The sequence below is a fragment of the Vanellus vanellus genome (assembly GCF_965231255.1).
Source record: "Vanellus vanellus genome assembly, chromosome: 10".
NCBI classification, from domain to species: domain Eukaryota; kingdom Metazoa; phylum Chordata; class Aves; order Charadriiformes; family Charadriidae; genus Vanellus; species Vanellus vanellus.
In genome coordinates, this window is record NC_138915.1 from 13,803,496 (window position 1) to 13,830,724 (window position 27,229).

The following is a 27,229-nucleotide window of genomic DNA, read 5'->3' on the forward strand; positions in this document are numbered from 1 at the left end:
TGGTGCTGCCGCCGCGGCCGTGCCCCCCGTGGGCAGCTCACCACCCGCCGGCGTGTTCGGCAGGACCGTCCGTCTGCCCGTCCTTTCCTGCGCTTCCCTGGGAAAGCACGTCTGTGGGAAGGGCGGGCTGGAGGAGGAAACTGGCCACCGGCTCCGTCCGGGACAGGGACACTTGGAAACCTTTTCTGTGCCAGCGCTTCGACGTGGGGAGGGCTGCTGCCTGGGACAGACAGAGCCCCCCCTGCCCTTAGTGGGTTTGCTTCCCGCTGTATGGGGCTCCCCGGGGGGGGATGCGGGACTTGCTGTGGTGAGCAAAGCAGGGGGACCCAGCCCCAAAGCGGGGCGAGGAGACATACGTTCCCCCTGCCCCCCCCCCCAGCAGCCCCTGCGTGGGGAGGAGGCGGCGGAGGGGAAGGAAATGTCGTGCTCTGACTCCTCGTTTCCACCGGGGCGATGGGCGGCCGAGCTCAGCGCTGCGCGGGAGCATCCTGCTGCAGCCCGCAGCCCTGGCCCCCGGCTGCTCCCCACGGCGGGGCGCGCGCTGCGGCCACGCTGGGTGTCACACGGCTCCTGCGCGTCCCCCGCATGGCGGAGCAGTGCCAGCCGGCACCCCAGCCATGATCTTCTACCGCTTCAGCCCCTCCGCCGTCAGGGGTAAGCTCGGCACGCAGCTCTGCTTCTGGCTGTCCCCTCTGGGGGGAGGTGGCAGACCCATCCTGCCCTGGGGGCAGTGGAGGGGGTGTGTGTGTGTGTGGGGGTGTGTGTGTGTGTCAGGGTATCATGGAGCAGTAGTGGGTTGGAGTTTGGTGTTTCTCTTCTTGGCTGGAGGCACCTGAGCTGCAGCCTCTGGCCGTGATGGCCCCATGGCCAGCAACTCCCCTGTGAGCAAAGAAGGAGCAGGGCAGGGGCAGGAGGGGGGTCGGGCAGGGGCAGGAGGGGGGTCTGGCAGGTCTGTTGGCTGTGGGGCTGTGGGAAATGCCCATCCTTGGGCCCTACCCACCCTGCGGATGCGGGAGGGATCTGCTTTCCAGAGCTGTTATGACCAAAGACCATTCACGTGGACCAGAAGTCTTAGTGCCCACCTGGCTGCAGTCGCAGCCACAGGGCGTTTTCTCCCACGGAGGTGCCGGGATGCACAGGATGGATGCGATGCTCCGTGGGGACCGGGCTGACCTGGTCAGGCTCCAGGGTTGAGATCTCCCCTGGTCTTACTAGTTTTGAGCCCTGTTGAGGGCAGGAGGGGTCAGCCACAGATTTTGGCTGAGTTCACGGCATGGTTAAGGACAGCTGCATGGTTTGGACCCAGATGCAGATGCTTATTCCAAACCTTCTTCCCAAAACTTCTGAAGTATTTGGGTCCAGGGTTTTGGCGTCACTGAACTGCTTGTTTTGGGCTTTTTTTTTTTTTCCCTGCTGTAGCTTTGTAATTGGAAATGCAGCCAGAGCTCTCGGCTGAGACTGGTGATGGACGGTGATGAAATTGGGGTGTTTCACTGCAATCCGCTCTGGGTGGATCCAGCCTCAGTCCAGTCTGTGCTGGGTGGTGCCTCCGAGAGGGATGGGTGAGACCCTGAAACTGCTGTCGCATTTTCTACACTTCAGGTCAAATGTTTGTCACCCTCAGAAGTATAAATCTCAGCAGACCAATGGACTGCCGACACTCGGCAGCAGCTTGCTTTGGCTGTGTGAGCTTTGGGCTGTTTTCCCTCAAGTTCTGTAAATTTGAGTGATTTCCCAGAAAATAGTGCTAGCTGTTGGATGGGTTTATCCAGGCGATAACTGAACCATGTGTGAGGGATGAGAACCGGCCAGGCAGGGGGTGTAGAAAACCATCAGTGTTTTGGTGCCTGCCAGGATGAACGTCAGCTTCAAAGAAGAGGTGGGGTGGTCCGGGGTGGTGGGAAGGAGAAGGAAAAGTTTCTTTGGCAGACTTTTCTGGAGGATGTTTGCAAAAGTGACCAGCCCTAAGCTTTGATGAGCTCCAAACTAATTATTAAAAACAAAGGTCTTCCTCTCTTGCCTGGCAGAGTACTGTATTTGGTTTGGTGGGTTCAGAAAAGAAATGTTTCATCGGAAGGTTAAAATTGTGTCTTGTGGCCCTATCGCTCCCGTGTTACCTCCTCCTCTTTGCCTCGTGCTAGCGGAGAGGCTAAAGCCGCGCAGTTTCTGCTCCCGGGGGCAGAGACCCTCTCCATGCGTGGGCATCGCTGCCCACCAGCGCACCCCCGGGCCCCCCCGCTCCCGTTTCTGCTGCCGGTCGTTTCCTCTGCTTTGTGCACGTGAAACACGGGCTCGGGCGCTGCGGGAGCTGGGAGGGAGCGGGCTGCCGCTGCGGGGAGCGTCGCTGCTGCCGGGTGGGATGCTCAGGCTGGTTCTTTGCTTTCTTTCAGAAGTCGAAGCCAAGAAAGCCTGCGACTGGCTGCGAGCGGCGGGATTCCCGCAGTATGCCCAGCTTTACGAAGGTGAGAGCTGCCTCCTCCTGCTGATCCCAGTCCCTGCCCTGCACCGCGTCTCCTATCCCGTATCTCGATCACATACCGAGGGTGGCTGCAGGGAGCTCTGGGGAGAGGAGAGCACGGGGAGGATTGTTTACTAATTATACGATTATGTGTTAAAACTTTAAGCCTTTGGACTTGGCCGTGGCCCGGAGCGTCAGCCATGCTGTTAACTTTTCTGCATTCCTGAACTTTTCCCCTTCAGGCAGGGCTGCGAGGAGTCCCCGGGGCGGCTGCTCAGGCCAAGGGCAAGCAGGCTTGGGAGAGCCATCGGCTCCGAGTAGTTCAGTGAGTGTTTGCAGTGGGTGGGAGTGCAGAGGCTGCCGATGTAGGTAACGCCGAGAGTGAGTGTTTCCTCCCTCCCTCCCTCCCCGCTGACACGTCCTGCAGGCTCCTGCCCTGCCCCGATGTGCTATTTGGCAGCGAGGTCTGCGCTTTTGGAGCACGCAGCAAGCCGTGCCCGGGGCAGACCGGGTCCCCACACCGTACAGCTCCCAGGGTGCAGGGCACGGGCAGATCCCCTCGACGGACCCTCTCCCATCTCCTCCGCCATGCACCCGCGGGCGGTTTGCAGGGTGACTCTGGTGATGGGTCTCACCTCCGGCTCAGCTGTGTTTACTTCAAACCCACTGTGGGACCGCTGGTCCCTGCTGGGGGGGGGTGAGTGCCGAGGAGCGGTGGCTGCAGCCAGCCCTGGCCAGCCGGGACAATAGCGGGAAGCCGGGTCTCCGGCGGGCTGTGGCGATGGCTATTGTTCACCGGGTACTTCCACCGCCCCCCACAACACGTGTGCAGGAGCCACGCTCTCGCCCCTCGAGTGATGGCTTTACAGGCTGCCTGTTTGCCTCTGGTTTCTATTTTAGGGGGCAGGCTCCTCACACGGCCACGTGCAAGGACTGGCCAGATTCCTGCAGGGGAGACCCAGCCCCAGGTGTTGGCCCCCAATAGCGCTTACAGCCCGGGGCGGTGAGGAGTGGGTGCTGGGTGCTGGAGTCTATGAATAAACCAACCTTTTTTCCAGCCTTTCTGAGCAAAACTTTCCACATCCTCCAAGTGTTTCATTCTGTTTTTCTCCCCAGCTGGCAGGGCTCAGTGTCCCCTTGGTAATTGCACTCCATAGCTTCATTAACAGCTGGGCTTAGACACTTGTGCTTAATGGTCCAGGTCCTACGTAGCTAATCCCAGCAGAGCTGTCTCCAAGTACACGGAGATGAGCAGGGAACTCAGTGGAGGCCCTTGGGCACCTCACCACCCTCACCTAACTTACCTGGAAAGAGCATTGTGCAAAGTCCTGGGGCATGTACTGCCTCTGGGTGGTCCTCCAGCTACTGCCCTGAGGCCGGTGAGCACATCTGCCTGTGGAGACCTGGCCCGTGGCCTTTGAGGCGTGTGGGGAGACTGAATGAGATGCTAGATCTACTGTACCACCATACCGGCACGGCTTTATTGCTCCCGGGGGCCCTCTTAGTAGCTCTTAGCTCTCTCCAGGGAGCCGAGAGGCTTTCTTGACTCTGGAGGATCGATGGGAGAAGGGAGTCATTGATGAACCTTATGGGACACCAAGACATCTTGGGCAGTGTTAGGGAGGTGGTCACACTCCCAAAACCACCATGAGGTGCCGAGGGGAGAAGGTGAGGGGTTCCCTATCCCCCTGCAGTGCGTGCAGCCGGCACCCCCAAGGAGGTGGTGGCTCCAGATGTGCTCAGCTGGGAGGAGAGCTGTGCGGTGGTACCTGCGTGGGCGTGTGAAAGCGCTGCAAAGGGCTGGTGTTTATTTCTGAATCAGCTCATCTCTCCAAGCACTACAGCCGTCCCACACCCCAGCCCAGCAGGAGCTTTTTCCATGAGCTTTAACTGTCCCAGGCATGCCAAGGTCCCCGGCGCAGTGACAGGGTCGTCACAGGCAGATGTGCTCACCGGCCTCAGGGCAGTAGCTGGAGGACCCCCCTGCGAGGGGGAAGCCATCTGAGGAGGAGGCGATGCGAGGGGTATCTGCTGCACGACACTGATGCCCTCCTGCTCCTGGCCTGGTGGGGCTTGTTTCCACCCCTCTCCTCTGCCTGGTCCATCCCTCCCACCTCTGCACTTGGCTTGCGCTCACCACCACGGCGCCAGGGCATCCCCGGCCCCTCTGCGCCAGCCCCTCTCTATGTCTTGCTCTTGCTCTTTGCTGGCTGTCTCCTGGAGCTGTGGGCAAAAAGTGGTCCCTTTTCCCTCCCAGTGGGAGGAACTGCTGCTGGGAGCCCAGGTTGAGTCCTGCCTACGGAGAGCCTCAACCCGGTCAGCCCGGCGAGACCGTCCCCCTCTGTAGGTTCCCCTCCTGCAGCCACAACTGTCACAGGTGGCAGCTCCTGGTGGCAATGCGCTGCCCCAGCCTTCCCGGCTTCTTTTGACTCATACTTATGGCCCAGGAACTTTCCTCTCCACTTGTCTCCTGCTTCCCCAGCTCCCCATCCTCGGCATCTCTCCTCCGCTTGCTCCTCACAGCATCTCCCTCCTCCCATGCTCACCACCATCCCTTGCGCGGTGAAGCGGCTGGCTGGGGAACAGCTGCTGACTTTCCTCTCGCTTTCCTTCCCAGACTCATTGTTCCCTCTTGACATCGGTGCTGTGAAGAAGGACCACAGCTTCCTGGACCAGGACTCCCTCAAATCCCTGTGCAGGTAACGCTCCCTCACACCCCTTCCTGACTGCAGGCGGCGGAGCCAGCGTGAGGATGCGCCCCAGGCAAGGGCTCGGGGCTGCCCGCGGTCCCCGGTGGGTTCAGCCGTGGGTGCTGTGGGGTGCCTGCCTCGCACCCTGGCTGCGGCTCGGAGCCTGCTCTGCTCCCTCTGTAAGGGGGAGTTTGGAGCTTTGGAATCGGACAGCATTGCTGGCTGTCGGGTGGTGCCAGGGAAACGGCAGCGGTTATTTATTTTGAACTTGCAGAGCTCCTGGAGAACAGAAACATTTCCCAGGAATAATTCTTCTCTTTGTGTGGCTTTCGGGCTGTGTTTCAATTTCAAGCTTGGGTAACTCCGGCTGGTAGAGCTCGATTAGAAAGGGATTGGTCCAGAGCTGAACTCTCAAACTGAGCAAAGGTGTGAAGAGAGACCCGGTTCTGCTGTCCCCGCGGGCTGTGCGCTCCCCTTCCACCGCGGGCTGTGCGCTCCCCTTCCACCGCGGGCTGTACGCTCCCCTTCCACCGCGGGCTGTGCGCTCCCCTTCCACCACGGGCTGCCCTGGGTGGCACTTGCGGGCTGTGGTCCCCCGGGGAGGGAGCTGTGTCTGCCCTGGGGTGGGTTTTATGTTGCTTTATTTTGCAAGCTCGTGTCATAACATCTCTGAGAACGAAATGGAGTTTGGACACCGTGTGTCTGCATCAGAGCGAAGGGGTCTTGCTCGGCTGTTGGCGTAAAGCCGACTCGGGTCAAAGTGCCTGTGGATGAAATGGTGTCTGCGGACGGAGTTTCACTCGCTCACCAGGCGGGTGCCGCCTGCCAAAGAGAGGAAACGCGCAGCGAGGGATTTGCTGAGTGTCGGTGCAGTGTGAAGTGCTCCATGGAAGTCTCACGCCGCTAATTAGCGCTTCGTGGGGGTCGTTAGGAGCTGCGGGCGCCCAGGGCGGCGGCGGTTGGGGAGCTGTCGGTTTGCGCTGCGGTTCGCTTTGCACAGGTGAGGTCTGTGCTGGTGGGTCCCTCCTCGTGTTTGGCTGCTCTGCCCAAGGATTTCTGCGTTCCCCAGTGCTCGCTGGCTTCGTGTGACGTTAGTCATCCCGGCGCCTGGCAACGCAGCCCGGCCGTGCATTTTCCACCAGGACACGCTACTCCTTGCAGCAGCAGGGCTGAAAATAGCTGCGGGAGATGCCACCGGGTGTGTTGCTGCAGGGAGGCGGTGTGTGCCTCCGGGGGGGACGGACGGACTCTCCCTGTGCTGCCAGCATGAGCAACAGCAAACACCCAAAAGGAGGGACCCCCCCGGCCCTGTCCCAGCATCTGTCTGTCCAGGCGGGCTGTGTGTCACACTGGCACACGGTGACTCAGCCCTGATGTGGTTTTCGGGCCACATCATTGTGCCTGTGCCCCCGCGCTGACTCCACGCTGAGACACGACCATTGCCTCTCGCTGTCCCTCCCACACTCACTGCTGCCAAAAGAAGCGGATAAGGGATGGGAAAATGGTCTGTTACGTATTTGTTTTCCCACCAGAGAGGCTTTTGTGCCAAGCAGGAGGGGCTTCCCTGCACTGCTTCCCGGGTGCCTGGCGAGCTCCTGGGTTTCCCTCCCAGTGGTCCCAGCAGGGTGGGAGACGGCGAGAGGTCTCTTACCATCCCACCCTGTCTGAACTTTCTGGTCCTTTTGTGGTCACCTGGCCGACCGCAGGAGCTTCTGAGATTGTTTTGCTCTAATAACCTGGAGCAGGTCATCCCTGCCTGCTCGCTGGGTGGGCCACGTAGGGCAGCAATGTCCCCGGCCCCCTGAGCTGTCTCTCCGGGGTCCCTGAGGTGGCCCTGTGCAGCATTTGCCTAACAAAACAGGTCTAAAAGGACACTGGAAAATGCAGCTCCTCCAAGAAAATGAATCCCCTGGACACGTTCTCTTCCCCCCTTGCACATGTGTGCTCCCATCTTGCTCCCTCTGCCAGGCTTCATGCATTTCATCCTGCTGCAGGATGCACTGTAGGACCATGCTCTTGGTCGGGGGGATTCAGTGGGATTGCAATTAGTCAAATTTTTGGTAATACGTCCCTGAGGTTTGTTTTTTGGCTGTGCAGACACGGGTACTTGCACACTGGGGCAAAAGTGCTCCTAGTAGTGTTCATGAAGGTGTTAATTAAAGTGAATTAACTGGAAAATCATTCACTTGTGTAAAGGAAGCTGTAGGCTTGGGAAGGGTGAAGGGCCCGGCGGGGGGCCAGCCCTGTCCCGGGGCGCCTGGCAGCCATGTTTAAGGGAACAGGTCTCCCCAAACCCACAGGGGGTTCACCCTTGGAAAGAGCAGGAACACCCTCAGCAGCCACCACGGCCGGGCTGCTCCTCTGCAGACAGGGGGCTGGGGGCCATGGCTGTCCCCCGCAGCCATCGATGGGGCCATCTCACCGTCAAGGCAAACCCCCAGCGGGCAGAGGGAGCCCGGGCACCCGACGAGCGCCGCCTGAGAGGTGGCTGACACCCATGCAGCCCCGGCAGCCCAGTGGTGCCGTGAGCGGGGGGGAGATGGGTGTCCTGTGACATCCTTTGGTTGTGGGAGAGCAAACACCGGGCGCTGGGGTGGCTGCAGGCATTTAGGCATGGCCGGGACATCCTGGCGCCTGCGCAGAGGCAGTGGAGTGCTGCTCCGATGGCTACGATTGCAAAATCCCCGCTGGTGCATGACCAAGGGCTTGTGCCACTCATGCGCTGGCGCGGTTTCACCCCTTGGCTGCGATGCCCAGGGCGCGGGTGACTGGGTGCCTGGGCGGGTGGCGGGGGCACGGGGTGCCCGCAGAGATCTGCCGGCAGCGGTGCCGCTTGGGCCACCGTGCCGCCCTGGGAGCGGGCTTGGGGCTGTGCCGGGCTCCGCGTGTCCCTCTGATCCCTGGCGCCGCAGCTGCTGGGTGACAGGTGACAGCAAACAACAAGGGCTCTAAGACAGAAACAGAAAAAAAAAAAGGGGGGGCGGGGAGGAGGGAAGAACAAGAAAAAGCAAGCACTGTGGCCCCAGGAGGGGCCAGGACCAGCGGGGTAAAGCCACCCTTGGTTTCTTGCAGGAGGCTGATGACCCTGAACACATGTGCCTCCATGAAGCTGGAAGTCCACTTTCAGCGTAAACAGGTACGTCCTGGGCGTTCAAGGGCAGGCGAGGGGCTGAGGGGCACGGGGGAGTGGGTGCGCACCGGTGGGGCAGCAATCCGGTGTTCAGTAATAACGCTGGTGTGCGCCAGGACTGCCCCCGGGCACGGAGCAGCACCCGGCGCCGCTGGTTTATGCGTTTCGCTGTCTCCCAGGACAGGCACAGCCCCGGAAGCGTTTGGCTGAATTAGCAGGTGCCTGTGTTTGCCCTGTGCCCACACACCTCTCCCAGGCTCTGGCAGTGGCAGTCGAACCGCAGAGGTTGCCGTACCCGTGCTGGGACAGCCGTGGTGGTCTGCGCAGGGCCGTGTGCCTGTAACCTGCACCGTCACCCTCGGGGTCTCTGCTGAGCCGGGCTCTGAGACCCCCCGGCAGCGTGTCTCCAGGAGGAAGCCTGACCCTGGAGGGATGGGTGAAACCAGCCCATGTGTCACAACAACAATTAATATTGGCATATTAATAACAAAGCCTTTTCTATTTCCCTTAATGAATAATACATTTATAATGCACACCAGCTTTGTGTTCAGCATATGGAAATCATTACGTGGGCGTATCCCTTCTTGTTCTGACTGCCCTTATTTTGACTTGGGAAGGGATGCTGCACTGCATCCTGCGCCGCTCTGCGCTGCCGTGCGTGGCCATGGGTTTGCAGGGAGGCTCCGTAGGGATGTTCCGACTGCCTGTGAGCCATCCAGAGGTAGCCTAGAAGCAGCGCCTTCCCTTCCCTGGTGCTGTATGGCCCTTGGGCATGGGCAAAAGGATGCCTGCTGGCTCCTGGAGCCCTCCGTTGCCAAAGACAACCAGAGTGGGCTTAAGGGGCTGTGCTGTGGGCTGTGCCCTTTGCTGGGGTGCCTGTCCCAGGAGACAGAGCAGGGCGGGAGGACGCGCTGACCCTCTGTGGCTCTGACTGATCGATTGTTCCCTGTTGTCAACCACCTGCAGAATGAAGACTCCGAGGAGGAAGATCTGTGTGCCATCAGCGACCGGTGGGCTTTTCAGAGGGACAGCAAGAGGTGGTCACGGGTGGGGTCGGTTGACGTCCTCTCCCAGGGCTCCGAGGTCCTGAGCTCCACCATGCGACTGGCGTCCAGCCGCGAGAGCGTCCTCACGGACCTCAGCACCAACCCGGAGGCTGTGTCCCTGCACAGCAGCGGCAGCACCAGCAGCACAGGCGGCCCACTGGGTGTCAGGGCTGCACCGCCTGATCCCCCATCCCCCATCTGCACTGCCACTGCCATCGCCACCTCCAGCCGCAGCTTGAGTGAGCGCTCCTTGCCAGAGCAGCCTTTGAGCCATTGCGAGGGCTCCAAGGAGAAGCCAAAGAAGCGACGGTCTCGCAGCTTCTTGAAGAGGATCGAATCCCTCCGAAGGAGGGACAAAGAGAAAGACAACCCAGACGAGAAGGTGGCCCCACATGACAGCATCACAGCCACACCAGGATGGGGCTCCCTGAAGACTAATGGGGACCTCGCAGCCACCAAGGCCAACTCCCCTAAAAGAGGGATATCTGCCTCTTTTCATGGCAAAAAGCACTTCTTCTCGGTATCGTACAGGACTAACCGCTTGCTAGGCTCGGGCAGGAGCAAGGTAGGCTCTGACTCAAAACGCAGCGGAGTCTACCTGGAGGACTACAAAACGGCCATGACGGCCAGTGACGACTGGGCTGCTGGAGACTGCCAGCACCGGCAGGTGCATCGGGGCGACTGCTTGGTCTACATCCCCCAGGACCACAAGCCAGGCACCTTCCCCAAATCCCTCTCCATCGAGAGCTTGTGTCCCTTGGGCGGCAGCTCCCTGACCCACTGGAAATCAGGGAATGTGCCGGTTGGGCTGGTGGGAGGCGGCAGGGGTGGCAGCAGCAGCAGCGTGGAGGGCTCATCCTCCCCGCGGGGCTTTGCCTGCCGCCGCCGGCGGGGTTCCTGCAGCTCCCTGGGCAGCCGGGTCAGTGTGTACGACAACGTGCCGGAGTTCGACAGCAGCGAGGATTTCTGCAAGGAGGACGGGGAGGTGACCTACGAGAACCTCGATGACATCCTGCAGCACATGTGGGGGCTGCAGCAGAAGGTGGAGCTCTGGTATAAAGCCATCTCCCCCGACCTGGCTGGGGAGGAGGGGGGTGAGGAGGAGGAGGATGAGGAGGAGGAGTCGGACTCGGGAGGGGAACCCTCCAACCTGCACTTCGAAGAGCGATCCATGTCAGATGTCGGCACCTCTGCCAGCGACTTTGACAGCACGGGCAACTCCCTCAATGAGGCCGAGGAGATTGAGATGCGGGAGCGCCGGGACTCGGGGGTGGGAGCATCGCTCACCAGACCCTGCAGGTGAGCACGGGCTGGGGCTGGGGCTGTGTTCTCCTTCCCTGCCACCATTCTTAGGAAGGACTTGGTCCTGGAGCTGCTGGTGCCCTGCCGGCCAGGGGACCACCGCAAGCCCGTCTCCCATCAACATGTGCTTCTGCAGCAGGGATGCGCTGCCCGTGGCGCAGCACCGGAGCCGTTGCCAGGGGATGTGCTGGCCGGTGCCCTGCAAGCTCTGGCTTGGCCATCGACCTTTTTCCCGCATGGCAGAAGCGGGCAGGAGCGGGGAGATGGGGCCGGGGCGGTGCGGGGCGGGCAGGGGGAGCGCAGCGCGGGGCGCTGGTGCGCTCTGGTGGCCGCAAGCCACCACTGCCAGCCCTGCTGCTGTACGGGTGTACGGGCTGCCACCTCCCTGCCTGCACAGACACGTAATTAAATGGGGTTTTATTTACTAATAACAGGTCTCCTCTAGTGAAGGAGGCGCTTGCTTGCAGCGTGCTAGTCCTCTCTTGGGCTTTTCCTTAAGAAAACTCCAGCCGTTGCTGGATTCTGTGACTTTTCTAGCCCCTGCTCGACTGACGCTGGAGGGTGTTGTGCCTGCAGGCAGGCATGGAGGAATAAAGAGGGCTGGGGTGTTTTTGCTAGCTGGGAATGTCCCTTCTGGACTTGGGGAGGCCCTGGAGCAGCTGGGCGGGAGCCTTCCCAGAGCAGCACAGACTTGGGAAGGGTTTTAGCAGGCTAAACACAGCACTGCCTCATTGGGGTGTCTTTTCTTCTTGAGAAAACAAGTGTTGGAGATGCCCCCATTGCCATGGCATTGCTCTGTGTGGTGGTCCTGCAGGCATGTGTCACCCTGAGCATTTGAGTTCTCCCCAGGTCTCCTGGCAGGGCTGTAGCACAGCACAGCCCTTGGGTGCTGGGGCAGGCGCAGTGAGCCTTGCAGCCCCACGGCTCTGCAGGGGCTGCAAGTGAGGGGGTGCTGGTTGTTTCAGGGGAACCTGGGGGGGGAGCAGTCCTTTGAGGCAAGGGAAAGTGTCTTTCATGCTCTCCCTGACACCCTCTCGCACTGGGTTTGTGAGCATCCAGGGGGAGATAGCAGCACTGGTGGGACTGGGGCGGGTATTGGTATCCCTGGGCTCAGCCCGGCTGCTGCTGTGCCCGCACCTTCCCCGGGGTCTCCAGCTCTGCCACCGCTGGTGTTTCCCCACAGAAAGCTGCGCTGGCACAGTTTCCAGAACTCGCACCGGCCCAGCCTGAACTCTGCCTCCCTGGAGATCAACCGCCAGTCCTCTGCCCAGCTCAACCTGCTCCAGAAGTGCTCCCTGCTCCATCTCACGGCCATCATGGAGAAGTACTCCGTGCCCCACAAGCAAGCCTGGACATGGTGAGCTGGTGGGGAGCGGGACCGGGATGGTGGCCTCGTGGCGGGTGCAGGCTGCAGCTCTGCGCTGTGCCCGGCGCTGCCTCTCAGCCCGGGGCCGCAGCCTGGGGCTGCTTCGGTGTGCAAAGTTGGTGGAGAGGGAGGGGAAGAAGCTGAAAGAAAAGCTGGCTTTGCTCTGCTTGGCTGTGGGCATCCTTGCAAGTGTGAGCTGGGGGCTGACACCTGGGCCCCCAGCATCATCTGCACCCAGGAGGGCTGCAGGCGTTTGTGGGGCATTAAAAATGCTGCAGCAATGTAAGAGAGCAGGGCAGTGGTTTGCTTTTGTAGCCAAGTATTAAAGCATTTTGGCTTAATAAAAGGTGCTGCAGTTCCTGCCCAAAAGCTGCCTTGCTTATATTCAAAATATGGCACGTGTGTGTTACCTGGGGTCCTGCTCCCCTCTGCGAGGTGGTGCTGAGGGAGCTCTTCGTTGCACTGATGTCTGTCTGTCCCACTCCGCAGGACTGTGCCCAAGTTCATGAAGCGGAGTAAAGTCCCTGACTACAGGGACAAGGTGGTCTTCGGGGTGCCGCCCATCATCAACGTGCAGCGGACAGGGCAGCCCCTTCCACAGAGCATCCAGCAAGCCATGCGCTACATCCGCAGCCAGTGCCTGGACCAGGTGATGCTGCGACCACTGGCCGTGGCTGTGGGGCAGCTCAGAGCCTGCCGCTGAGCAGCAGTGCTGTGATTTGGGGAAAAATCTAGCTTGCAGGGGTGCTTTTTGTTCACCTCTTGCAGCGCTTGGCTGTGGTGAAGCGGGAGGGTGGGATTGTCTGTGGGAACTCCACGCCCACTGGTGTCCCCTTGGCCATCCCTCACTCGGGCTTCTCCTCTGGGTTGCAGGGGAGTGAGGTCTTTGGGGCAGGGGCTTCCTCGCCTGTCCCATGGGAGTCCGCCCGGGCCCCCGCTGGGTTGGTGCCTGCTCTGCGCTCGAGCACCAACCTGCTCTTTCCTGGCAGGTTGGCATTTTCCGAAAGTCGGGGGTGAAGTCCCGGATTCAGGCGCTCCGGCACATGAATGAAACCAGCCCCGACAATGTCAACTACGACGGGCAGTCAGCGTACGACGTGGCTGACCTGCTGAAGCAGTACTTCCGCGACCTGCCAGAGCCCATCTTCACCAGCAAGCTGACGGACACCTTCCTGCAGATATACCAGTGTAAGTGCTGGGCTGGGGCTGGTCACCTCTGGGCGGGGGATGAAAGTCAGGGTCTCCCAGGGAGGAGGCGTCTCTCTGTTCATGCGGACAGAGGCAGTGGAGGCAGGTGGTGGCCCGCGGGGATGGACTTACTGACCATCAGTTTTGCCGCAGTCGTGTCGAAGGAGCAGCGGCTGCAGGCGGTGCAGGCGGCCGTTATCCTCATGCCGGACGAGAACCGGGAGGTGCTGCAGACCCTGCTCTACTTCCTGAGTGACATCGCCTCTGCAGAGGAGAACCAGATGACTGCCGGGAACCTGGCTGTCTGCCTGGCCCCCTCCATCTTCCACCTCAACGTGTGCAAGAAGGAAAGCACCTCACCGAGGTAAGGGTTGGACTAGCCGTGGCCTTCCTGCAGCCCCTGTCTCCCCATCACCCCTTCCCAGTCCATCCTGGGAGGATGGACATCCGGGGCAAGGCATGGTGGGAACACGCGTACTTTCACACAGCCCCCCATCGCTCTGCTCTGCTTTGCAATATGGAGGTCCCGCGCTCTGCAGCGCAAAGCAGAGCAATGGGGACGTAGAGGCAGGCGGGATGCCCACCCAGTCCCAGCAATGCCTACTCCCCCGCAGGGCGATACATAAGAGGGGCACCATGGGGAAGCCTGACCAGAAGGACCTCAATGAGAACATGGCTGCAACACAGGGGCTCTCCCACATGATCATCGACTGCAAGAAGCTTTTCCAGGTGGGTGACTGCCGCATGTCCAGCCTGGCGTTGCCTTCCCTGGGTGCTGCCAGCGGGAGACGTGACCTCCCTGGTGGGGTGCTGGTCCTGCAGAGTCAGTGTGGGGCAAGATAAGGGCACCCGTCCTTCAGTGGGGCAGCTGCCACCAGTCGGTCAGCCCCAGGAGCAAAGCCCAGCTGCATCTTGTTGTGGTGCAGGTCACAAGATGCGGGACGTATGTCCAGGGAGGCTGTGTCCATCCTTCCCCGCTCCTTGGTGAGATAAGGAGTTGTGGTTTTCTGGCTGCCCAGGACCACTCACAAATTCCACGTAGGATCCCTCTGGCTTGCTGAAGATCTATATGCTCTTGGCTTGTAGGTATCCCACGACATCTTGCTCCAGCTGAGCAGTTCGTATATGGCAGCAGATGCTTACCCACATCCCCTGGCTGACTTCATGTGTCAGGGGGAAAGCAAGGATTTACACTCCTACTTCGAGCAGAGTGTCCAGAACCTGCTGAAAGAGTCATCGGAGAAATTCAAGGGGTGGCTGAGCACCCCAGGGCCCCTGAACACAGAGCTCTCCTGCAAAAAGGTAAATGCCACTGTGTGGTGGGAGGCTTGGGGTCACATGGGAAATGTGTACAGGGTGACCACGGGGTGCTACAGGTCCTGTGCACATCTGCCAACTGGCTAATGACCCCTTGCTCTTTGCTCCCTTCGACAAGGAAGGATCAGCAACCCATTCCCTGGCCAGAGGTGGGGCTGAGAGATGGACAGCTCTGGGATGGAGGGTGCTCTGTGCCCAGCAGTCCTGGCAGAGATCCCACCATGGTGGTGTTAGCAGAGGAGTTGGTTGCCTGCATCCAGCACCTCTCCAGCAGCCAGAGCATATCGCATCCCATCCCATCCCATCCCATCCCCTCACTAGCATGCAGATGCGATGGTGCTGCTCCATGGCAATGGGAGTCATCGCTAAAGCCACTTGGGGGGTTAGCATTGTGGGGGACCTGCAGAACAGCCTGCCTGACCTTTCCCTCGACCCGTCAGGTTGGGGACGGGCACCCTCTGCGCTTGTGGAAGGTCTCCACGGATGTCGAGGCCCCTCCCACCACGGTGCTGCACCGGGTGCTTCGGGAGCGTCATCTCTGGGATGAGGACCTGCTGCAGAGCAAAGTGGTGGAGGCCCTGGACAAGAACATGGAGGTCTACCATTACGTCACGGACAGCATGGCACCCCACCCGCGCAGGGACTGCGTGGTGCTCCGGTGAGGGCAGGGAAGGACCTGAGCGGGAGGGTTTGGTCTCGGTTTGGTGGATCCCATCTGGCCCCAGCCCTGGCTGCTCCTCCCTGGGCTGTACAGACTCTCCCACCTCCTCGCTCCCAATGTGGACCCCGAGGTCTGGGCAGGGGCTGCCCGCAGGTGGGGACGCAGGGACGGGAGCTGAGCGGGGCCGCTCTGTCCCGCAGGCGCTGGCACACGGACCTGCCGCGGGGAGCCTGCCTGCTCATCTCCATCTCAGTGGAGCATGACAAGCTGCCGGTGGAGGGAGGTGTCAAAGCCGTTGTGCTGACCTCCCAGTACCTCATCGAGCCCAGCGCCGTGGGCCGCTCCAAAGTGACCCACATCTGCAGAGCTGACCTCAGGTAAGGGGGGCCCTTGGTGCCACTGCATCAGCTGCCGGGGAGGTTGGTGGAGCAGCAGGGGGTGGTGGTGGTGGTGGGGCGCAGGAGCTGCGCGTCCCTCTGCTTGCCCGGGCTGGCAGCACCGGTGGGGCGGCAGCTCGCGCACTATGGTGCCTGCCTGCCTGCCTGGAGGGAAAGGGGTGCTGGTCGGGGGCCAGGTTTTAGCTACCAGATGGTTATTGGGAAAGGAGCCACCAGCTTGGTCTTGCAGTGCTGGCAGTTCTTCTGGTGGCTCTGAGTGCGGCAGCAAGTCCCTTAAAGCTTCTGCGGAAAACATGGGGTCCTCCATGAGTACGAAGCACAGCACTCACACTCTCCTCTCTGGTGAGCTGTGCTGGGCCGTAGTGGTGTAAGGATGGGCTGACGCAAGGGGCAGTCTGGTTGTCATGCGGGGCTGGCACAAGCCCCGTTGGGTCACGGATATTCCCCCATTTTGCCAGATGTCTGCAGTGGGGAGCGGGGGAGGCACATTCCCTTTTCTGTCATGTAGTGCTCATTCAGCGTCTCATAGTCCATCGCAGCTGGAGCTACGCTGAGTGCCTGTCCCGCAGTGAGAAGCCACGTGCTGCTCCTTGGCACCTGCCAGCATCTCTTCTGCCCGCTCACCCTCCCCCTGCCTGTTCCCTTCTCCAGGGGCCGGTCTCCTGAGTGGTACAACAAGGTTTTTGGCCACCTCTGCGCCATGGAGCTGGCGAGGATCCGAGACTCTTTCCCAGCCCTGAGTCCCAACGGCCCCGAGACGAAGATCTGAGGTGCCAGGAAGACTCTCTGTCCTGTCTGACGTGGACTTGCCGGTGGATCCGGGCTGGGGCTCTTGGAGGGGAGTGCCGTGCAGGCAGCTGGCCGTGGAGGGGGAGGCAGAGGCTGGCATGTTCGCAGGCACATATTTATAAGCATCCCTTTACCCTGGGCTGGGCATTCCCCATCCCGCCATCCTGCTGCTACTTCAGCCACCCCTTGCTCAAGCGTGCTGCGCAGCACGTTGTCCACAGAGGTGAAGCCGTGCAGCCCGCGGTCCCCAGAGGAGGGGTCGGCTGTGGGAAGGCAGCCTGCGGGCAGGGCTGGGAAGCAGCTGGCCCAGGTGGAGCTGGGTCCCCCCATGCGACCCGGGAGCAGCCGTGGGGGCGAAGGTGCGTGGAGCGAAGCGGGAAGGTGTGGAGGTGTGGGAGAAGCGAACAGGGAGGATGGTGCTGCGTCTGTAGGTCGCAGCGCTGTTGGGAAGTGAAGGGTGGGCAGCGAGGGATGGATTGTGTGTGCGGTGTCACCTGGGAGGGACAGCCAGGGGGTCACTGTGAGAACCTGTTTGGTAGTGGAGGAGGCTGCTGTTCTGGAAAGTGGGGAGTGACACCTAGATATCCAGATATGCCTCGAGAGCTAGCTGTTGTCGAGTGGCAGAAGGAACCTATTGCCATTACATTTGGTGCTGAATTTCATAGGAGAAGAAAAAGCCCTCCAGTCCCGTGCTTTGCTCTTACTTGGCTAAAAGCACTACTTTGGGCATTAGGCTTCAGTGGGGGCTGGATGGATGATGTTCCAAGCCAAGCCCATCCCTCAAAACCAGCCTACCCCTCGGTTGGAGCAGGCAGGACATGTCTAGAGCCCCAGAGCAGCTGTCCTGGTAGCTGGCTACAGTCTGGGAAGGGGCAGTGTCCCACCAGGCCGGTTACGAGGAGGCGCTGTGGGAGGGAGGGACACAGCCAGTGCAGCAGCTCCCAGTTGCTTGCTGCTGTTGGGGTTCACATTGCACTGCCCCGGAGAGGGGAGGAGGGACAGCAGCCTTGCCAGCACCGGCTGCACCACAACAGCGCTCGGGGCTGAAAGCTTTGGCCAAGGCAGGGTTGTGCTCATCCCAACTCACTGCGCAGCATCTGCTTCCTTCAAGCAAGCAAAGCATGGTAGCCCAAGCTGGGCCAAGCATGTGCCAGCTGCTCGGGCCAGGCTCCGTCCCCTCCTGGCCTCTATAGAAAGGTGGGGTGGTGGAGTTGTCCTAGATTCACCCCTCTTTGGGCAGCTATAGGTGGCAGAACCCGTATACCTCCTGGGTGCAGAGCTGTTTCCCTAACGCTAATCCCTGCGGAGACGTCTGTTCCCCTTCCCATCCCTCCCTTTCCTCCACAGAGAAACCCTCTGCTGTAGCTAACAGCACGCAGGACCTGACCTGGTTTCTCCATTCAGGCAGGGACCCAAGTTCCCAGACATCGTTCCAACTGGAAGGCAATGTGACCCACGCACGGGAGCAATTCCCAGTGTCAGTTTTGCCATAACACATCCTATCTGTCTCTCTTTTGGTGAGGAAGGAAAAAAAAAAAAAAAACCAAAAAAGCAACTCGAGTCTGTATTCTGCATTTTTATATATATATATAATATATATATATAAAAATATAACTAACATTTGGGGGAGTGATTTTTCTCCTAATATTTTTTTAAAATGTTTCTTTTTTTCTATCTATAAATACTTGTACAGTTGGAATATTAATATATAACTCTGGCAGTAGAGCTCAGTGCCAGGTGATGCTCACTTAAAAGATGTGTATTTTGTATTTAAGGGACTTTGGTTTTGTATCGCATAAACTGCAACAGATTGTTTGACTTGGATCGGGGCTGCTCTTCCCATCCGTGTAATTAATAAAGTACTAACGATATCTACTGGCTGATGAGGAAACCTTCACACTTAGCAGTTCTCCAACCCAGGAGAACCCCAGAGCTGATCATGCCCTTTCTTGTGGGGCTGTGAAGCTGGAGGTAGTGCCTGGCAGGCTGGGGAGCCACGGGCATCCTTGTGCTGCTGGGGAAGGTCAAGGGCTGCTGGCCTGCAGTGGTGCCAGGGTAAAGCTCTTACGGGACTCGTACAGCTCCAGCTGCTTGGTCTGCAAACAGCCCTTCACCTTCTCCCGGAAGGAGGCGGTGGTGATGGTGTAGAGGATGGGATTCAGGGCACTGTTGATGGGCAGGATGAAGATGACCACCCAAGAGGTGATGGTGCCTGTGCCAACAAGGACATGACATTAGGCAGCCGGGGGGGGCTGTCCCCTGTCCAAGGGTAACCCACCCACTCCCGGCCACACAGCAAAGGGGGCCCATGCCATTTGTGGGTTCATGGCTGGAAGGGTATTCCCCCCACGGCAGGGGTCGTGCCTGCTGCTCCCTGAGGAGAGGCAGTGGCCCAGGGAAACCAGTAATGCTGTCATCTCCCCTTGCAGCCCTCGTGGGTGAAGAGAGCTCCAAACTCGGCAGCACCCACATCAAAGGGTCCCTGACCCAGGAAATCCCGGCAGGCAGCAGCCAGCGGTGGGCTCTGCTTCAGGGCCTCGCGGGGAATGGAGGATCACCTGGTATTTCCACCTGCAGCAGGGAGAGCAGCTTGAGGAGGAAGATGGGTATCCAGCAGAGAGCATCGGTGAAGACGATAAAGAAGAACCTCTTTGCGATGGCAACTTCCCGGGAGCAGACCCCTCTCTCTGCTGTTCTGGATGCAGTGATGTGGATGGAGTAGAACATGCCAGAGTAGGCAAAGACGATGGTGATGAAGGCTGCGAGGTTCAAGCCTAGAGAGGAAGAAATCTCGCTTTGAGCATCGCCTCAGTGCAAACCTCTCAAGCTGGGATCGGCGGCATAGCGGGCAGCAGCAGGACTACTCCTGCTTCTGTCACTAGAGGGGGCAGAGACACTCGGCAGCTCCGGCTAGTTCTGTATCCAGCCTTAGCCCAGCGATGCCCATGGCCAGCTCCGGGGTGACGCTGGGCACAGCACCAGGCTGGAGCAGGGACATTCCCCAGCCCGAGACATAGGGCAGAGCTGGCACCCCCGTCTTACACTGTCCCAGCAGGATGGCAGCGCCCCTTAAAGTCAGATCTCCTGCTAATGGAGGCAGTGCAGGTTCCCACAGCACCCTGGAGGGGATGGCTGGGCTGAGCACCCTCATTCCCACCAGGGAAGCTTGTCCTGCCCCACATCATCCCCACCCCGGGGTCCCAAGTCCCAAGGTGACCTTACCCAGGTAGATGGTGGTGGAGTAGCCCCGGGCACTGGGCTGCTCGTCCAGATCAGGCTGCAGTGGGAAGCACACCCCGTTCCTCCCGTAGTAGTTCCCAAAGGTCTCCTTACACCATAAAGGAACAATGCTGAGGGAGAAGCCCAGAAGCCAGATGGCCACTAGCACTGTGATGGTCTGCTTCTTGCCAGCTCTGTGGTGGCTGAACGGGAAAACAACAGAGAAGTATTTCTCCAGGGTCATGTAGGTCAGCAGCAGGACTGACACCTCGGAGGAGAGCATGGCCAGGCTGCCCACCAGCTGGCACTGGAGGCTGCCCATCCAGCCCTGGGCGTGCTTGTTGTATTCGCCCGAGTACTTGAGGTCGAAGGCTCCAATGACAAAGAGGTAGATGCCCATCAAGCCATCTGCACCTGAGTGGGGGGAAAACAAGGCACCCTGAGAAAAAAGCACCAGTGGGCAAATGTAGCCCTTTGCATTAATGCCATGGCCATAAGCCATCATAGAATGGGCAGCCATTGGCTTTATGCATATATATGTATATATATACGCGCATAAAAGAGCTGCCTGCTGGTGCCCATGAGCACAGACCTGAGGGCAGGGGCTGAGATGCCCCAGGAACAGAGGGATGCCCAGAAACCCATCTGCCAACAGCACAATGGGAAAAAATGGCAGCAAATGGGCCCTGGCTGCACTGGGGAGGGCTGGCATCAGCTAGACAGGTCCTCCCTGGGGAGATGCTGGTGGGCAGCTTGTCTGCCCCAGTTCCCGCTGCACTCCCCCTGCTGGTCCCTGCCCCTCCACTGCCCAGCTCACAGCACAGGGACTTGATGGCCATGGTGTGCTGGCTGTTCTCTGTGACAATGAAGGACCGCATGCAGATGACAAAGAGGTTGCCGAAGCAGGTGAGGCAGGCGATGACCCAGACGAAGACACGCAGGATGATGTTGGCAAGGAGGTTCTCAAAGGAGGAGATGCCATCGGTGTTGGGCTTGCAGCTGCGCACATGGGGTGCATAGCTGCAGTACTGGAACTTCTTGAAGTAGCTGTTGGGGAAGGGGGAAGGTTTCCTAGCTGTGACCGGGACCAGGAGCAAACATTGTCTGGCGTGCACAGCCCCCTGCCCCGCACCCCACACTCCGCCTGCCTGCACTGGTTCCCTCCAACCCCTCGGCCACGATTTTCCCTGTCTGGGTGGAGAAGATCTGCCCCCCACACCCCACCTCACTAGCCAAGAGCCTGGGGGCTTACACAGAGCAGGGGGAGGGCGATGGGGAGGTTAGGGGGAGGAAGAAGGCAGTGGCAACACAGGGTGGGAGCGAGGACCGGGCGATGGCAGCACACAGCCCTCCCGATGACAGCACCCGGGGCAGGGACCTGTGGGGGACACAGAGCGTGATGGAGCTGAGCAAAGCGGGGTCCCCATTTGCACAGTACTGCAGCTGCTTTTGGACACTAAACAAGCAGCACCCCGAAGGCTTGGCAGCACCAGCTGGAGGCACCCCAGTGCTTTTTGGATCATGTACCACAGCCGCACTCTTAAATCTGCCCCTATTCAGCACTGTCAACCCATGATTCTCACAAACTAACATTTAAAAATCAATCCCTTATTCAAATCCTTCAAGTTCCATTAACAGGGATTCACATTTTTTTCCCCTGCATGTTATTTCAGATTAATCTTTTCAAGCCTTATAAAAGCCAACCCATATAAGCTTAGCAAAACTCTGCATTAGAAAATGACTACAAAACTGAAATGCGAGGCTCATTTCTGCTTAATTATAGATAAAAGGAGAGAAAATGATTGCTTATTAGCAAGTCAGGTAGAAAATGTACCATATTTATAGTGCAAACAGACCAATTATGGAAAGGAAGATGTAGTTGTCTTTCATTACAGGTACTTTAAAATGTGCATCTGGAGAAAATTAATGATTTTTTATTTTTTCTCCTTCCAAAGAGAAGCCGAAGCACTCACATCTGGCTGTGCAGTCCTGTTTCCACACTGTGTGCGACGCCTGTCCAGCCTGTCTATCTGCACATCTCTGGGGTTCTTGGGTCATTATCTCAGACCCAAGCAAAAGGGCCGCTAATGGGATTACTTAACCACAGCTTTCAGCACATAGCTCACTACGCCTTGGCTGCGGGAGCCTACCTTGCCCACATCACCTACGCAATGTGCACCTTCAGAAATCCAGACCGCTCTTTGTATCATACGCGTACCCAGATGGGGAACCTGTGGCTCTACAAAGCGCTCCCTTCCCATGGGCGAAATGCTCCCCTTGCTCTAAGTAAGCCCCAGCTAGGAGCCACCCTCTTGCCCCGGGGGGATTTAAGCAGTATCATCATGCTCAGGGGCTTCCAGTGGGCGGAAATAACTTGCTCACGGGTGTAGGGAGTGAACCGCTTTCCCTCCCCGCACCCAGCACCCCCGGGCACGGGTGCCAGGGCGGCAGCAGCCACCCACTCCCCCCACTCACATGTGGGAGAGGTTGGTCAGCTTCTGGAAGGTCAGGTTGTGGATGTTGGGGATCTCCAGCCCTTCCAAGCTCCTGCATAAGGAAACCAGCACAGGGGAAGCTGTGAGCAGCCCTGGGCTGATTTTGGGGCTGCTGCAGTCGGTGTTGCGGGACTCACAGAGACCGTAGCTGGGGCAGGCTCTCAAACTGGCCAGGGAAGATCTCTCTCAAGGGGTTGTAGGAAATATTCCTGAAAAAAGACAAGCCTTTAGTATTTTTCCCACCTGGAAGCTATCAGAGTAGCTGGAAGCAAGGGCAAAGGGGTGTCTTTCTATGGCTTTTCCCAGCACTCCCCATTCCCCCAGGATGGGTCTGCAGCCCCGAAGCAGACCCACCTGGAGGGAGCACATCCTGCTGGGGCCACCACTGTGGCGGTCACACTGCTGAGTGAAGAGACCACGCAGCAAGGGCATGTACCCAGCACGATGCAGAGGTGCAGGGGTCCTGCAGGGCACCCCATCACTTGCTGGGGGGGCAGGGGCACCCCCTGGGCAGTGCAGCCCCGGTACTCACAGCTGCTGGAGCTCAGCCAGGCCGTTAAATAGAGAGGAGGGGAGCTGGTCTAGTCTGTTGGACGACAGGTCGCTGTGCGGAGGAGAAGCAGTGTTTGAGAAGTGGGTGCAAGACTCGGTGCTCTCAGCCAAGGGTGCTGAGCAGCAAGGTGCCCTGGGCAGGGGGCAGAGAGGGGTCCCGAGCAAGACCCCCACCCCTGCCCCCAGCACAGTGCCTGCCTGCGGGAGCAGGGGGTTCAGGGCAAGCGATGGCTGGAAACTTACAGCTCCACCAGCCTGTTCAGCCTGGAAAACGTCCCATCCTGGATCCACTTGAGCTTGTTTCTGCGCAGGATCCTGGAGGAGAAGGAAGGGGAGAGAGAGCATGTGGGTACGGCGCAGTCTTGCACGCCCTTCAGGAGCGTCATCTGATCCCTGGACTGGCCATGAACAGCCAGGGGTGCCAGTGCTGCACGGCGCTCACCCTGCCACATCCTTCCCAAATGCACCGAGCCACAACCATCACCTCCAGCAGCCAAATGCTCTGTTGTTGTAGGGAAAGTCTGAGCCAGAGCCCAGCTCTCAGGTGCAAGGCTCCATCTCATGCAAGCTCACAGCTCAGAGAAGAGCCCATCAGAAGTGCGGAAGATGAACAGAGCTGGTTCAAGTGCTCAGAGGCAAAAACCCAGCACGGTGCACCAAGAAACACAAATGGTTTCAGAGCAGCAGGAGCGGAGCCCGGTGGGATGGCACATGCTTGAAGGCGCTAGGAGACCTCATGAGTGCCATGACCTGGGGCAGATGCTCCTTGGTGGAGGCTCACATCAAGCAGCTGGGCTCCGCTGAGCTCAGACACCAACCAGAGCATCCCGCTCTAATGTGGTCCATGGTGCGGCTGGGCGGGATGGGGGGAGATGGGGGAGTTCAGCCAGGACAGCTCATCCCACAGAGCCCGAACATGAGCCCCTGTCTCCTCTGCTGGTGTCACGGTCAGGGCGTGTTTACACCATCCGTCTTGCCTGTACAGACGTTTCCATGGCACTGCCATAACAGCCCCGGGAAACACGCTGCTGATCAAAGCCAACGGGCTCGGCTGCGGGAGGAAGGATGGATGGCGGGGCGGCAGCTCACCCACCCGGCACCGGGGGCTTGCAGGCAGCTCTCACTGGAGAAAAAGACGTAGGGGTGCATATTTTGGGGATTAAATGCCTATTGGGGCTTCTCCAAGAAAGGCAGGAGAGGGGAACATTATCTTTGTGCAGCAATCTTCGACTGGAAAGTGACAGCAGAGCTTTCCACAGCACTCATCCTCAGAGACACTCTGTGGGCCAGTGGTCAGAGGAGTCCCAAGATCGGTCCCCAAGGACTGCCAGGTAAACTGCGAAGGGGATCTTCACCTCATTGGCATCTCCACCTCTCCATGGGCCAGCCTGTGCCTCCGCTCTGCTGCTGGCCAGGTAACCTGCTCCTGCACGGGGTAGCGATGAGCACTGGGGTGCTGCTGCTGCGTTTGCCCTCGGGGCAGGGGCATAATCCGCTGCACCTCACAGGAAAGTGATGTCTGGGGAAGGAGAAAGGAGAGCAGCTCCTGCCGGAGCCGATCCCATCCCAGCCCCGTATCAGCTACTGTCCAGCCAAGCCCTGGATTTACTTGCTTATTCTGATCCGGCAGCATTGGCACAGGGTCCCGCAATGTATTCCCAGGGCTCTGGGTAACCATGATGGCCAATCCCCTGGGAGGATGGCTTGGCTCCCCATCACACTTCTGCTCTCCTGCCACCACCCTGTGGCCGCTGGTGGCCTTGTGCTCATGGATAACATCTGCACAGTGCACAACTCTCCTGTCCTTAACTCCTGAGGCTCCAGGGGCTGTATACATCTCTCTGGGAGATATATGACCATCACATACAGGAAAACTAGACCCTGGGAGAGAGGCCTGTGCATCGTCGATGCAAATCCTCTGCTTTTGTCAGCTCTGGGAGGGCACCTGGATGAGAGCTCAGCCCCGGGGCCAGGAGAGAATGAGGCAGGAGAAGGTTCCAGGCAGGAGGGGAGGAAACAGAGCCAGACACTGTTTGACATGCAGAGACCCAGCTCTCAAGCTTTATGGCCTTCCTCAGGGATATTTTTAGGGGATTTGAATGCCAGCGGAAGAGGCCGGGCTGGCTGTGAGCTCTGGTATTCGCACACCATAGGAAAGTTTTTCCATGCCGTGTCCTGCCACGATCTCCCACCTGAAGAAGGGCTGGTGACAGTGCTCTGGGATGAGCCCACCAGCTCCCCAACCCCACTTCAGCCATCCTCCAGCACAGAGCCCCTGGAAAAGGCTCTGGGACCCCCGATCAAGCCCCTGCAAACTTCATGAAGCTGACTGCACTGCTGATGCTGTGTACAAACGTGGGCTGAAACCACTAAACACCAGACAGCAGCTCCTCATCTATTCCAGAGCAGCGGGAAATGTGGGGCCCAGTTGAGTGCAGGCTACCCCCCGCTCCTCCCTCCATGTGCCCACAATGGGACGGGGTCTGCACCGGCAAGCGGGGGCCCCGAGGTACTCACAGCACCGTGAAGTCGTGGCACTCCTGGAAGACAGCCCGGCTCACCGCCTGGATCCTGTTCCCTTCCAGCTCCCTGCAGAAAGGCAATCGTGCCCAGGCTCTCCCCCTCCATCCCCACCGTCCTTGGGGGCTAATCCCTCACCTCTTGCTTGCGCCCCCTCTGCCCCCATCCCCATCCCCTGTGGGATGCTCTCAGCACTTTCCCCCCCTTCTCTGCCGCAGGAGCCTGGCCGGGGAGCGGGAGCAGCGCCTGCAGCAGCCCCTGCCTACCCTGCAGGCAGCCCGGCATCGCTGCCGGCAGGCAGGGTACTCACAGCCAGCTGAGCTTCGGCATCTCTGCGCAGAGGGAGGCATTGGGTATTTGAGTCAAAGAGTTGTTCAGCATGTACCTGGTCGGGAGGCAAGAAGGAAAAATGAGGTTACAGCACCATACGTCTGCCCGGGACACAACCCTGTGCACAGATGGGGTCCTGCTGCCGGACCACGCAGTGTTTCACAAGGGCTTTTTGCTGGTCCGTGGCCTCACCTGGGGGGACATCTGCACTGTATGGGCTGCTTGCGCAGATACCCCGGGGGGAGCTCGGGGCCGGTGGTGCAGCCAGCCCAGAACAGCGTGGCTGCGGCTGCACCGGCTCCCACACACCCCGGCAGAGCAGCCACGGCCACACAAAACCACAGGGCGAGTTCAGCTCCCACCGCCCCAGGCAAAGGCCTGGCATAGGTGGCTACCAACGGCGGTGCTGAGCTTCGTTCACCTTCTTTGGAAAAGATGTCAAGGTAACGATACGAGGCACATTAGGCGGCTGTGGGAGATGCTCTCCAGTGAGCCGTGACGGGCACGTCACTGGGAGAACAGGGCATGAAAGCAGCAGCAAATGACCCTGGAGTGACAGCCAGTAAAGGCAAATTTATAGCCTGAACTCCCGCTGGTGTTTTTCCCAGCGCTTTTGCACATGCCTGTGCGCACAGTGTTCCTCACTGCACATTTAGTGACCGCAGTTTTAGTTTATTTGATTTGCTAACAAAAATGCAGGACGGATAAACAGAGTACGTCACCGAGCAGAGCGGCACTGTTGCCTTCAGCGTGGAAACGTGCGGCTGAGGGGAGCCCCGTCCCCCCAGGGCTGTCCTCCACAGCCCACATGACTCCTCCTCTGGGGACAGAGCAGGGACAGGTCTCTGGACACCGAGCACTACCCAGGTTTTGCAGAGGAACAAAGTCCCAGGGTCACAGCCCCTCTTCCCCAAGCCCATGGCCAGCCCCAGCTGCGCTCCGTTCCCCCATGCCAGTGGCTCCCCCATCCCCAGGCACAGTGGTTACCAAGTCCTGCACACCCCCAAACCCAACTTTCGGGCTTTTAGAGCCAACTCCAGCAGTTACATCTCCAGCAGAGATGGTGCGAGCCCAGACCAGCAGCTGTGGCTGAAGCACTCTACTTGCAGGTGTCCACCCAGGGAATACAGCTTAAAACACGGTCAGATGTACATGAATATATATGTGCATCTATGGACTCACACACATGTGTTTTTTCCACTACAACAGCCAAAACTTCCCCCTAATGCTGACTCCAGGCTGCTGCCAAGGTTTCCGATCTGTATTCTGGACTACGGAAAAGGTGTTAAAGTCACTTTATAGCAATTGCAAAGTTGTTTTTATGGTGGTTAAAGCAAATTTGTTATCCTGTATGTCCATCTTGGACATAGCTGGACCTTAAAGACCCCTTGGCTTGAGATGACCTGGTGTGAAAACAGCCAGCAGAAGAGCTGTAGTTTGGGAAAGCATTGGATCCCGTTTGCAGTCGCTGACTCAAGGAAAGCGGTCAGCAACCCAAACTGCTGTCATCCCTACCTGTCCGGCTCATCAGTTAGTGCTGAGGCTCTGCTCAGGCCAAACTCCCCAGAAACCTGCCTGTCCCTGTCCCCGTCCCAAGCAAAAGCAGTAACCCTGGGTTTAAGTAGAGTGTGCTGAGAGCGGGAGATGGACAGAGGAGCAGCAGCACCAGCAAAGCCTGCTGGTTCTCCCTGCCAGGTCAGGCATCCCCTGCAGCTCCTGGAAATGCAATCAAGACAGACATCTCCCTTGTACCATCACCCCTTGCACC

At 59.2% G+C, this 27,229-nt stretch overlaps 2 protein-coding genes across 4 annotated transcripts in view; one reads left to right on the top strand and one right to left on the bottom strand.

Annotated features, from left to right (window-relative positions):
- STARD8 (StAR related lipid transfer domain containing 8) overlaps nt 1-18,216 on the top strand; it is a 76,802-nt gene extending 58,586 nt beyond the window's left edge. For all 3 annotated transcript variants that reach the window (XM_082488426.1, XM_082488427.1, XM_082488428.1), the window contains 13 exons: nt 2,391-2,462; nt 5,076-5,157; nt 8,221-8,284; nt 9,245-10,623; nt 11,810-11,983; nt 12,482-12,641; nt 12,982-13,180; nt 13,334-13,544; nt 13,795-13,909; nt 14,267-14,482; nt 14,938-15,155; nt 15,359-15,535; nt 16,208-18,216. In XM_082488426.1, the coding sequence (XP_082344552.1) occupies nt 2,391-2,462; nt 5,076-5,157; nt 8,221-8,284; nt 9,245-10,623; nt 11,810-11,983; nt 12,482-12,641; nt 12,982-13,180; nt 13,334-13,544; nt 13,795-13,909; nt 14,267-14,482; nt 14,938-15,155; nt 15,359-15,535; nt 16,208-16,325 (3,185 nt within the window). In that variant the 3' untranslated portion in view covers nt 16,326-18,216. The remainder of the gene's footprint in view (nt 1-2,390; nt 2,463-5,075; nt 5,158-8,220; nt 8,285-9,244; nt 10,624-11,809; nt 11,984-12,481; nt 12,642-12,981; nt 13,181-13,333; nt 13,545-13,794; nt 13,910-14,266; nt 14,483-14,937; nt 15,156-15,358; nt 15,536-16,207) is intronic.
- A 153-nt stretch (nt 18,217-18,369) lies between these two features.
- LOC309676013 (relaxin receptor 1-like) overlaps nt 18,370-27,229 on the bottom strand; it is a gene marked incomplete at both ends in the record, with an annotated part of 40,530 nt that continues 31,670 nt past the window's right edge. Inside the window, 10 exons of the mRNA XM_082488456.1 lie at nt 18,370-18,557; nt 18,904-19,119; nt 19,568-19,978; nt 20,382-20,611; nt 22,040-22,111; nt 22,197-22,268; nt 22,592-22,663; nt 22,855-22,926; nt 25,129-25,200; nt 25,442-25,516. Coding sequence (XP_082344582.1) covers nt 18,370-18,557; nt 18,904-19,119; nt 19,568-19,978; nt 20,382-20,611; nt 22,040-22,111; nt 22,197-22,268; nt 22,592-22,663; nt 22,855-22,926; nt 25,129-25,200; nt 25,442-25,516 — 1,480 coding nt within the window. The remainder of the gene's footprint in view (nt 18,558-18,903; nt 19,120-19,567; nt 19,979-20,381; nt 20,612-22,039; nt 22,112-22,196; nt 22,269-22,591; nt 22,664-22,854; nt 22,927-25,128; nt 25,201-25,441; nt 25,517-27,229) is intronic.